At 33.6% G+C, this 13,433-nt stretch overlaps 1 protein-coding gene across 1 annotated transcript in view; it reads right to left on the bottom strand.

Annotated features, from left to right (window-relative positions):
• Positions 1-434: 434 nt before the first annotated feature.
• Positions 435-13,433, bottom strand: part of LOC136796873 (alkaline phosphatase-like) — a gene marked incomplete in the record, with an annotated part of 20,975 nt that continues 7,976 nt past the window's right edge. Inside the window, 7 exon segments of the mRNA XM_067051877.1 lie at positions 435-1,032; positions 3,119-3,337; positions 4,012-4,222; positions 5,078-5,211; positions 8,068-8,278; positions 9,235-9,395; positions 11,088-11,262. Of these exon segments, the coding sequence (XP_066907978.1) occupies positions 770-1,032; positions 3,119-3,337; positions 4,012-4,222; positions 5,078-5,211; positions 8,068-8,278; positions 9,235-9,395; positions 11,088-11,262 (1,374 nt within the window).

Below are 13,433 nucleotides of genomic sequence, written 5' to 3'. Positions count from 1 at the left end.
TCTCTCTCTCTCTCTCTCTCTCTCTCTCTCTCTCTCTCTCTCTCTCTCTCTCTCTCCCCTCCATCCTTCCCTCCCTCCCTCACAAGTAATAGAGCTCTCCTTTAAGCCTGTTCCAACAATTTAAGATGTGAGTACGTGAGATTCTGTCTCCCTCTCTCCCTCTTCCTCTCCCCCTCTCCTTCCCTTCCCCCTCCCCCTGGGAACATGAGGAGGCCCCTCACCTCCAGATATTTTCTAGTAGAATTCATATGGAACGGACTCATCAAAATAGCAAGGTAAGTACTTCACCGTATACCATCAAGTACAATCGGTAGAAAAAGGTAATATCCAATTTGAATTATGTAACCATACGTAATGCAACCTATTAATTTAATGTTTTTCCGTTTGGCAGTATCGGAAAAAAAAATCATGGGTAAGATTGCAATAATTCGCCTTTCTATGTATTCTATGTATAGGTTTCACCTACCTAAGTAAGTAAGTTCTTGGCAAGGTAAATTGGTAAGGTTTTGTAACTGATAAAAGTATAGGTATTATAAACTAAAAACACTTTTTTATTTCAAAGGATATCCAATAAAGTTTATCACATGATAAGAAAATGTACTGAAATTAAAAAAAAAATAATTAACTAGACAATAAATTAATTTTATGGTATATCAGGAAAAAAACATCGTTTTTTCAACGGTGATGTATCAGGGACATCTATGTTTGAATTTCGATGTTTTTTTACAGATCAGGTATCAATGTTTAATTCTTATTTTCCTATCACTAATCACAGTAAGTAAATGAACTGCATGGCAAATAACAATATCACAGAAGAAAGAATACTGGAAGAACTTGAAGTAGGTTCAGCATGTGTATGCGTAGATTCATCATGAGTATGCGTAGATTCATCATGTGTATGCGTAGATTCATCATGCGTATGCGTTGAATGTGGTGGAACTGCAGTAAATTCGCCAACTCGAGCGGCGTACCTCATCGCAACGCCAACGTAGTTCTGCTCATGGATGCGATGGAATAGGTGAGCGTGAGGACCTGTGTAATACCACAATATTATTAAATGTTTATATTGTATACAATTTTAAAATGCAAAGTAAATAATTATAACATTGTAACACTAAACGCTAAGTGCGATAGTTAAAATTAATGTAACTGAAACTACAGCCAGAAGAGAAGAAAGGTGGGCCGAGTGGCGTTCATAAAAGGTTGGTCAAAATATTACAAAAATATAAATTATAGACCAATGTTTCGCTCCACATTTAAGTATTATAAACAGTGGTAATGAAGAAATAAGGCATTGCATTTTTAAACCAGTTAAGTCCATTTTAAAATATTTTGGATCTGTATATTCCAAATTCCTGGAGATGTACACACGTAGAAGAATGTAGGGCTACCTGCTCTCTACATCCTTGCGCCGCAGATGTTACTTTTCTTGAATGGCACATCTCATAATTTATTTCTTTGTTTTCATTTACAATTGAACATTTTCCAAAAATAGCACCGTAGACTGTGGTTACTTTCTATGCTAAGGTGGTCTTACAGACTAAAGCTACTAGAGTCGTTACAAATTAACTTCTGTCTATGGTTAAATCGAATAATTAAATAGAATATATCTCAAACACTAGATAATTTTTCTGGATTATCTCTCTAGGAAGTCTGGTGAGTCAATTCTTTTAAAATTTTTTGAGGTTAATCACTACCATTTTTGAATGAATTATTTATTATTTATTATTATAGACTATGGTACAATAAAATTAATAACAAACATACAACTAGAACAAGTCAGAAAGTAGAACACAGACTGAAATAAAAATAATCAGAGCAACAAAGAAAGATAAAATAGAAAAACCACCAAGTCAAAAAAGAATCACAGAATTTTATAAAGAAATAAACAAAAAGATTACAATAGATGACAACAGAGAAAAAGGACAAGAGGAAACAAATAGTAATAGCAATAATAAAAAGTTTTTTAAACTACAATACATACCAGGTCTTACCAATAAATTAAAAAAAACACTGACAGAATATGACCATACAAATATCAGAACCGGTTTATATAATAATAATAAATTACAGAATAAGCTGTCAAACATGAAAGACAGGGTTGATAAGATGAAAAAACTAAACGCAATTTTAAGATAGATAGTAAAAATTGTGAAAAAGTATATATTGGTGAAACATCTAAAAAACTGGAAACTAGGATTAAGCAACATATCACGAATTGTAAAAACGCTAAAAATATAAATTGCACAGCTCTGGCCTATCACAGCATAAAACTGAACCACAAATTCAATTTTGAAAACCCAGAAATAATAGATACAGCACAAAATACAAAAAACAGAAGATATCTAGAAGCTATATACATAACAAAAAACATACAAAACACAGTAAACTATAAAACTGGCACTAAACACTTAAATACAAATTACGCAGATATTATAAATAGACTTAAAATAAAAACATAAAAATCTGATTAAATAAACAGGTTTGTGTAAAAAATAAAAAAATCACTAAGTTAATATTAATTACAAAACAGGGAGGTAACCAAATAGCATACTGGACATGAGATAAGGTCCAAAGAGGTAGTAAGAAATGTAGAATGATGGTTGTGCCAGAAAGAAGTAAAGATGTACAAAGATGGTTGACATGATTTCCCATATGAAATCAAGAGGTGATTATTGTTGTATAAATTAAAATATATAAGGATGAAGATTGGTGTTTTGTTAATTTTATTATTGTTATAGGTTTTTATAGTGCATGAATATGGGACAGTGGTCCCGAAACGTTGTACAATATCATGAATAAATAATAAATAATTCATTCAAAAATGGAAGTGATTAACCTCAAATAATTTTAAAAGAGATAATTTTTTTTTTATCAGATGTGCCACTGTACAAGGAATGCAGCGATATATACTCCTTTTGTTTTGGATGAGAGCATTCTCAATCTGACTCTTGAGTTTAGAAACTCTATGAGACAAGTTGTATTTATCAATTTGTAAATAGAAGTTGTACAGATTATGTTTTAGTCTCTGTTCCCTCTTCATGTAAAGTGAATAAATTATATCTTACACTACCCTGTTGGCAGAATTCTGTAGTTATTATTATTCTGAATTTATTACCTGATGCATAAATAAATACATCGTTTCCACCATGTGTGTTCCCACTATTCAGTATGGCTGCTTGAAATCCGTAGTCCCTGGATGTCGTGTCCACTTTCGACGGATCCTCACGAACAACAGTTCCATTCACTGCTGTGTAGTGGTAGTTATTTTTAACTGAGTTGGCATATCCCAGGGTGGTATACGGTACTCCGTCCGCACCGGATTTGTCTGCTATACCTACAAAATTTTATAAATTTTAGTGAAAGATTACAATTATCCAATATAATGATAATTTGCATATTATAATTGTTTCATACAATTATAATAATAAAAAAATATAAAATGTATCCTGTGCTAACTGTGTTTCGAAAAACAGTTTTCTCGTTGGCGGTCAGTAAAGATATAAAATAGTAGAAAAACCTATTTAATATTAACCAAGTTGAACAGATTCGATACTTAGGACTCCATCTTGACAAGAGACTTACTTGGAATCCACACACAAGACTGAAACGACAAGAAGATCATGAATACCCCTACTATATAATATTAGACAAGATACGAAGCCCTGAAAAGAGGGACGAAACGTTTGTTAACATTAAATAGTTTTTTCTATTTTTTTTTTTTGTACCTATATTAACCACCACTCAGACTAACTTCCTACAATCTACTTATATCAACTATCTAATGTTATTTATTTTCTGGTATAATTGAATAATTGAAAGAAAAATTATAATACAAAAAATTATATAAAATATTTTATTGTCTCAGTATCTAGACACATGTCTAATATTATACGACAAAATATTACCTAATATAGTTTCATTGAAATAAGTGTTACCACGTCTATAGCATCTCCTCCCTCGATGATTGTCTCTGTAATGTTTAATAATAGTATAAAAACAATTTCTTACCTAAGATGTCATTTCCTATATCTGGATATCCACTTATCGTCAGTGTGTGGGCGTGGTCACTGGTGACTATGACCAGAGTTTCTTCTTCTATTCCAGTATCCCTCAGGAGTTTCATGGTACTGTTGATGGCATCGTTGAATGCTACGACTTCTTCCAGAGCTACACGCGCCCTGCCATCATGATGAGCGACGTCAATCAGTCCACCTTCCACCTGGAAAAAATCATTTTTATATTTTATTTTAGTTGAAGACAGGTTAAATGTTAAAACTGTTCGTTAAAAATTTATTAATGCCTCTTACGCTACCACATCCTCATATAAAGTCATAGAAACCCTTTTCACTCGGTTGTTCCCTCTGAGAGGACAACGTAAATCTAGCATATCACTCGATTTTCCCCTCTAAGGTGATATTTTTATTTATTTATTGGAATTGACAACTCAAAAAAAAAAATAATAATACAATAATTAAATTTGAGGAAAATTTCGAGCACGTGATAGGAACCATTCGATGGTGGAACTTCAAACATTAATTTAAATAAGTAGGTCCCATGGCCATCTTTTTTTCAGGCGTCCCGGATGATTATTAATAATGAGAGACTAAGAATTAATGGGTATGGAGTTTTGAATGACGCATATCTATTTCGAGCCAAATCTGCAAAGAAAGGGATGTTTATGGATGAGTTTATTTGTGACGTAATAAGGAGCATCCAGGATTTTACGGAGGTTTTTGGGATTATAACCCACGATAACAGGATATATGTAAGTACAAGCCGCCCTTAGGTCAGAGGTTAAGACACAATCTTACCAATTGATGCCTGGGGCGTTGACTTTTTTCATTGAGTGGTGGTCCCACAAAATGAAAAATTTTGAGCCCCAACCATGGTTAGGCAGTATAGGACTCCAATGGGAGTCTTGGCCGGAAAAAAAACAATGCAAGTACATATCTAAGTATATCTATATATCTAATATGTCTATGTATCTAAGTATCCAGGCAACATTATGAACATAAAGAAAAGCAGTGCTCAAAAGTATTTTACGATTTAAACAATGATAATAAAAAAAAATTACCATCAACACAAATCCATTTTTGTTTTTCATCATAAGCTTAACAGCCGTAAGTGTCATTTGTTCTAAAGATGGTACTCCAGTCTCTGACTTATCTCTCATATATTCGTGTGGAAGGTATGTGTTGTTGAATACTCCTGTAAACATAACAAAATATTGTGTAATATTATAAAAAAAGTATCTAGAGTAGATAAATCATATTAGCCTTTTTTTAAAATATAACATATAATAATAAGTAATATTCTTCAAGGCTATTTAGTGTTATCTAGTTGATATATTTTTAAGTTATTATATATTAATAGATGCGTTTTTGTATGACTATAATACCACTCCATTATATAAAAAGGTTTTAGTGATCACCATGTAATATTGTATTTTACTCTCTCAGCAAATTGAAAAATCATTCAAAAAGTTTTTATTGATAAATTTTTTTTTATTCTCTCAGAAAATTGAAAATTAAATCCTGAACCCTTCAGAAAGAATATATAGTACAATATATTTTTATTTATCACACCAATGGGAAAAACAATATTAAAACAACAAAGATTTGGTGCCCAACCTCTATACAGTATACATATTCTAATCTAATCGAACAATTTTTTTTTAATGAGGTGTAGATAGTTGACCGTAGATTAATGCTTGAAGAAGTTTGTCGGGGGGTGCAGTCAGTTACCAATCTCCCCTCTACACGCCACAACCCCTGATGAAGACCTGAAACTCAGGTCGAAACGTCGGCATAAAATAAATAAATATGGTTTTGTTTATTTATGTTGTTCTTTGCTGACCGCACCCCCCGACAAACTTCTTCAAGAATTTTTTTTAATCTTATAATACATAGGCATAATAAGTAACAATATATAATAATAGAATATGATTTTTTTTGTGTCTTGATTGCTTTGATTCTTTTATTTTAATTTTGTTTTGATGATTTTTCTTCTTCTTTCTATACTGTATTAATTTTTTTAAATCTCTCCTTTTTTTTTTCTCTTTCTTCCTTTCTATCCTTCCCCTCCCCCTTTTTTTATATTTTTTCTTTCAACCCAATGTGACTTTAAACGAGTAATTGATAAAATTAGTGACAGGTATATAAATATACATAAAAATACAAAAACAGGGAACAGGGAATACCAAAGAAGTTAGTGAATCTTGTACATGCATGACCGAAACTTCCGAAAAGGAAATTCTCTTTCACCTATCTTAATTACTTTTATAATTTTAAACACTGTCTTGTGACTGGTTAATGTAGTTTAAATAAATAAATTTAAATTTTATCCATTTTATTTTCAAAACATTTTATTCTCTTCCCGTTCGACGTTTCGGCCAATTCGGCAATCCTCAGTGAAAATCTATTATAAAAACGCTTTTATTACATATATGATCCTCAACAATTCAAAATAATTAACAATATTATATATAATTTATCCTACCTAATACAATTTTAGAACTAAATAATTTTACAAAATACAACTTCATACAGGCTGCCCAAGTCAATTCAACAATTACTTTATGAAACTTTAAAAAATTAGATAAACATATATTTTCGTTAATAAGCATATACTAGATTATGTCTAATTACCTAATTAGTCAATTTTCACATTAAAACAAAAATTAAAAAAAAAAAATCAGTCACCTATAATAAAATATGTTTACCTAATTTTTTAATGTTTCATAGAGTAATTGTTAAATTGACCTGGGCAGAATAGCCTGCATGAAGTGTTTTTTAAATTATTTAGTTCTAAAATTGTATTAAGGTAAGATAAATTATAAATAATATTGTTAATTATTTTGAATTGTTGAGGATCATAGATGTAATAAAAGTTGTTTTGTAATAGATTGTCCCTGAGGATGGCCGAAACGTCAGACTTATAAAGAGAATAGAATGTTTTGAGACTAAAATGGATAAAAATTAAATTTATTTATTTAAAAAAATATCTTATTTACTTTAGCACTAGGAACGTTATTAAAAGTTTGATGCATACCTAAAAGGGTTTAACTATTGGTGGTAAAATATTCATGCTATAGTTAACTTTCACTTATCTCCCACTACATACGTTTGTCTTTAAGTCTTGTGATGAACATAAGAGGGCTGATGTTAAAGTTATCATTATTTTTATAATTTTCAAGAAAAAAAATTAAAGAAGGGTAGGCGAAAATCGTGAAAAGAATAATTTTATTTTCCTGTTGCTAGAAATTGGTATTTTAGGTATTCTCGAGATGGGAATAGTTAATACAAATTTTATTCCTGCCAAGAACTCAACAATTTAACAAAATATAACGAATTCGGTTTTGAATGAGATTTCTCTATTTTTCTTCCTATAATTATTCATAAAATTCATTAACATTTTATCAATATATTTATCTATTTTAAATCATTTCTAAGCATGAGAACTGATTATTTTCTTCAAATAAACAAAATTACTATATAATTTTATGTTAAAAAGTGTGAGTTTAATGAGTTTCAAAAGATTTTTTTTTGCTTAGTATTTTCTATTTATTTATTATATCATTAAATAACAAACAATGAAAATATGGTCCGGAATCATTAAACAAAAAGATTTTTAAATTGGTGAATGTTAGTGAAGAGAAAGATAATATTCTAACAGTTGATCAATATAAAAACAAGGGCATTAAAAATAAATAAATAATTATATTTATTTTTATTACTATTGGTAATGTAATTAAAGTTGATCATATTTTATGAAAGTTCTGTTCCTCCCAATCATTAAGGGCCAGGGGTGTAGTGAGGAAGAGCTGTTACTAGAACAACAGCTGTGCAAGAAGGTGATTTAGTTAGAATCATGCTCGACTGCCAGATTTATACCCAATCAAGGGTACTTAATGAGGCTAGGTGGACCCCGGAGGCCTCTCAAACCCACAGTACTGACTCAGCACAGTGCCTTACCATTGAGCTACCCAATCTCATATTATATATAAAGGATTAATTTTTACGTATGTAATAGCAACCTATAAAAGAAAAAATAATAATTATATACCTAGGAGGTACTCTGTCTGTGATAGATCAACGTTCAACAAATCCCTGGTGTTGTTCGGCAGGGCATATCGTGCTCCCTCGGCACTCTTCGCTTCGGCCCACTCTGCGATGAGATTGCGACCATCCGTTCTTTTGCAATGGGAGGATACAGGATCATGTGGTAAATCCGGAGGGTTTGCCATTAACATCTGTCGTCCGCCTCCCATGATTACCTGTAAGACATAAGTGCATATGAGTGAAAGGTTATAAAACAAGTTGGTCAGAAAATCCGCTAGGATCTCTTATGCATTTAACATTTAACATGACTTTAAACAGGGCTCCTCACAATCCTATACTTATAACATTTAACACAACCTCATGAATACTCCTAAGGTTGTTTTCCTCCTCTATATGTTAAGGCTCTGATCCCAGATCGCTCCTTCAAACTTCTCGATTCTGCTTTCTAGGGTAGGGCCCAGGTATATAAGAGCTGGCTTTATCATGGAATTGTATACTCTGAGGTTCAAATTTTTAGAAATTTTTCGGAATTTAAGGATTCTTGACAAAGAAAAGAAGTCTATGTTTGGGCTTATTATACGCTCAGCCCCGTTGATCATTTATTGATGTTATTATGGAGTCGAGGTGTTTGAAAATGCCTGACAAGACTTGCCATCAATGCAGACTATGTTAGGGTGGATTCTTTTGGCTTAGAATCATGATCCTCGTTTTACCTTTATTTTGTTACTTTCCTGTACGCTACTTTATGTTTCATTCTGACGTGCACACCACCATTTTTAGGGTGATGTTCTCCTAATCACTTTTTCATACTATCATATAATGCAAGAAATAAAAAAAAAATTACGGAAAATTTCAAAATTCTAAATTTTTTTTTAAATATATTTAATTTTCATATTGGTGTGAAATATATATTTTTTAGCGAAATTGAAATGAATTTTAAATTAACATATTTTTGGTCTCCATTAAGAACTCTGTTGCTAAAATGTTGATTTTTTCATTTGTAAAATAGAGGTATAGTTTCTTAAGCTTGAAAAAAACATTATTTTTATCTATACAGAATTTTGAGGTCCTGAAAATCAAAATGATGTCCTTTTTACAAACGCAGTTTTTTTTTTATTGATACGTAATAAATTATGTTAAATTTGATTCCAGAGATTGAAATGCCTCTTACGTTCAATTTTTTTCCTGGTAGATCCTCAACTAGTTGACGTCCGATATCTTTAACACCACATCCAGCTGGTATTGTGGAATCGCATTCCCAATCTCTGTGTGGAGTGTTTGCGTACATCGCTGCGGGAGTCGCGTGGGTAACACGGGTCGTTGTGATTACTCCTGCAAATAAAATTAGTGTAAATATAAGGTTTGATCCAAAACAATTTATCACTACAATGGAACTAGAGGGCGCATGAGCGGTACTCCGCAAATTAACTGAAGAATAGTAGACATTAAGACCTACTTTTATTATCAAATAAAATTTTTAATTAACATTGAAATGTACTTCAACAAACTAGGAAGCAATGGCTTATTGCTAAGTTATATCATGTCTAGTGGTTACAGATAGCTTAATAATAGTAGTCGCATACTATTGGACCTTTTTGCCAATCCCTAGACATACCAGAGGAATAATTTTTTTAATAAATATTATTAAATCTTTATATCTTATTGATTTGCTAATGATATTTAAAAGGGACAACCAATCTACGAGCCTAGAAGACTATACTTTAGCGACGTATACCGGTCACAATATATAATGTCGAGCAGTTTCGGGGGTCTGTACACATAAGTGACAGGTTTCATCGCAAACTACTCCACAAATCTTAAGATCTCTTCTAAATCGGCAATGAAAAAATTTCCAATTTGAATAAATTTTATTTCAAATTATCATATGTTGCACAGCGTTTTGGGACTATTGTCCCATTTGATAATAAAATAAAAAATAATATAAAGCAATTCTTTTCAGGCATGTTAGATAATGACATAATTTCCCTTCTGAAATTAAAAGTTTGAATAATTTTGAGGTTATTAAAGTACATCAATATGGGACAATAGTCCCGAAACGTTGTGCAACATATGATAATTTAAAATAAAATATATTCAAATTGGAAGTTTTAACCTGAAAAAAGTTATTTTAATTATTTTACAGTGTCTCATGAGGCGATACAGGTATTAGCTGGAGGAGTGCCTATTGATCTTCTTCTGCAGGAAGACTATTATCGACACAAAATAAAGAGGGAAGGTCTGGCGGATTTACCGGAGAACCTCCAAGCGCATATTGGTGAAAGCCCTAACAGATGGAAGAGGATACTTTGAGAAGGAACCTTGCAAGAATGGAATCCACGGTGGGTGGATTGCTTAAAAGGGGCCACCCTAAGGAAGTACTTTCCTACCGTTGGTTCACGCCTAGAATCCACGTGGGTCCTCCCCGACTACAAGATCTCACAGTTCCTCACGGAGCGGTTTCCGAGCTAAGCTCGCCGCAGATGGCATAAACATCGTCATCTATGCCCAATTTGTCAGGTTCCTGAGACCGCCGAGCACCCCGTACTTGCCTGTACCGCCTATGAAGCACTGCGAGCCAAGATGATGAGGGAAACAGGACTCTATGTTCTGACTGAGAGCGATCTTTCTGAGCTGATGAAGAAAGAAAACTACCCGCACTACAAGAACTTCGTGTATGGGTGGAAGGAGGATGTGGGCTCTACTCACTTCTCCCTGGGTAGGAGAGAATAAGCTACACCAGCAAGGCCTCTTTAGAAGAGCAAGATTTATTTTGTAGCAAGAGCAAACTGTGTGCACAACTGTAAATGTTTCGTCATATGCAGCAATGAGTTGCACCCACTGCTGCGAACTCCCGTATTGTCTAATAGGCAGGGCAGGGTGATAAATAAATAAATAAAAAATATTGTAATTATTTGTGTATCAACTTATATACCTTCAACAGTATAATCAAAGTCAAAACTACATTTGGAATAATCCGGTTATTAGAAGAATTTTACTGAAGGACAATAAAAATAAATTATTTACCTGTGTACTTCCCGGCCTCCTGAGCATATCGCGCTATGGTTGTAAGCTTGTTTTTTTCCACAAGAGCTGCTTCACAATCTCCTTGTTGTACGGCGGAATCGACACCCAGCGTTCCTTTATTGACTTTGATGCCAGTGTATAAGGCTGTGGCTGTGTTTGCGGAGTCAGGTACTTGCTTGTTAGCTGCGTATGTCTGAAAATATAACTAATTAATAAATATGTATTTAGTGGGTGAACCGAAGTATAACACAGAGAGGCATGAGAGACACAAGTGATTTCTTGTAGCAATCAGAAGATTGCAAGAGTTTTAAGGTATGGGTACACGTTTGGAGAGACTACACGAGAGGATCGGCGAGACTCCAAACTTGTGGAGGAAAATACTGCGGGAGGACTCAATACAGAAGTGGAATGGACGGTAGCAAGCCAGAAGGGCGCTACTTTTAAAAAATTCTTCCCTACCGTCCCTTCCAGACTGAAGGCTAAATGGGTCATCGCAGACTATTGGGTCTCACAGATCCTAACAGGACACGGGGGTTTTCGGGGAAAGCTGCAGGGCTTTGGAAAGAACATCGACCCCCGGTGCCCCACGTGCGTAGTTCCTGAAACAGCAGAACACGTAATAGTGGATTGCTCCGCCATGGAAGGACACCGAGCCAGATTTTCGCCCTCGCCGAGTCGGACTTTCCCTGGTTGATGGAAGAAGAGAATTATCCCTTCTGCAGGGAGTTCATTTATGGATGGAAGGAGGTGGTGGGCCCAACACATTTTACAATGGGAAGGACTTGACCACCCAACATCGGCGAGCCACCAGAAGAGGAGGAAGCTGACCCAGACTGAGACCAGGAGGGCTGGACCAGCCTGGTAACTGCAGGAGGTACCCAGACGGATGCGCACCAGAAGGGCCTACCGAACGGATGGAGATCATTGGGAGCAGTGGCATGCGCAATCCCAGCGCGCACTACCCCACTGCTCCCGCACCCCGTATCCCAGAAATGGCAAGGGAGGGGGATAGATATATAAAAAAAAAAAAAAAGGCTACACGTTTGCTATACTATAGAAAATTCACGCTGCGCAAGCGTGTGGACGAGTCATTTGGATTGGCTGGTTGAAGTTGTATTGGTCTAAATTTGTGTCCGACCCGTTGAGTGTCTTTTTTTTTTGGCACAAATCAATGAGCGCTTGTTCTCCATCCACACGTTTGTGTCCGTTTAGCCTTTTTTTTACAACTAATAACAGAAAAATAATTGTCCTCTACGTATTATAATTAATTAAAAAATTTCCCAAACCTTCGAACTCTTGTTTAAGATTATATATTTTAAAATTCTATCGATTATTTTTTTCAAATCTTGTCAAATAACAAATATAATTTTATAAAGAGATTATACGTTTCTGTTATAAAATAATAAAATTAACAGGTATCCAATAAAAATTCTATTTCTATGAATTTTATCATCTACCATCTACTTTACTGATATTTGTATTCATCTTGCATTGTTTTAGATTTAGTGCGTAGACGAGTGTTGATTGTAAAAGGGAAAAAAATATATTGTTATATGATGTAAATAAATGTATTGTATATATGTACGATCATGTATTGATTGAGAATACTGTGTATTATAGCAACCCAATGTATTTGGAGAGCATGGGTAAATGAAGTATTGCTCACTTGATTTGATCGCAATGAGTTTACAAGATTTAGATTGACTATTTTTTTATCGTTTGAACTTCAGTTTCTGACCATAGAGAACTCAGATATTAAACCAGATTATATGGATACATTAATATGATATTCCAAACAAAAAAATATTTTCCTTTACCTTGATACCTCCAATGTGATACATTCATGTTCTTCCAAAAAAAAATTTTTTTTTTCATATAAGAAGATGGTCAGGGTTGCGGTCAAAAAAAGCTGATAACTATTTAATGTCCGACGTTTCGCCCCACTTTGTAGGGCTTCATCAGGGCTAACAAGATAAAAAAACAAAAACAATTTGTATATTCTTAGCCCTGATGAAGCCCTGGAAAATGGGGCGAAACGTTGGACATTAAAATAGTTATCAGCTATTTGTTATTTTTTCGACCGCCATCCTGACGATCTTATATTTAAGTTTTACGGTCAACTATATACATATAAAATATTTTCTTGAAGAAGTTTATCGGGGGGTGCGGTCAGCAAAGAACAACATAAATAAACAAAACAATATTTATTTATTTTATGCCGACGTTTCGACCTGAGTTTCAGGTCTTCATCAGGGCTATAGAACAGAAGAGATAACAACAACATTTAGAGTAATTTGTTGTTATCTCTTCTGTTCTATAGCCCTGATGAAGACCTGAAACTCAGGT

The sequence above is a fragment of the Halyomorpha halys genome, unplaced genomic scaffold, assembly GCF_000696795.3.
Source record: "Halyomorpha halys isolate HHAL.00 unplaced genomic scaffold, Hhal_1.1 Scaffold183.1, whole genome shotgun sequence".
Lineage (NCBI taxonomy): Eukaryota > Metazoa > Arthropoda > Insecta > Hemiptera > Pentatomidae > Halyomorpha > Halyomorpha halys.
The sequence above is the reverse complement of the archived record's forward strand: the minus strand, read 5'-3'. Positions and strand labels throughout refer to the sequence as shown.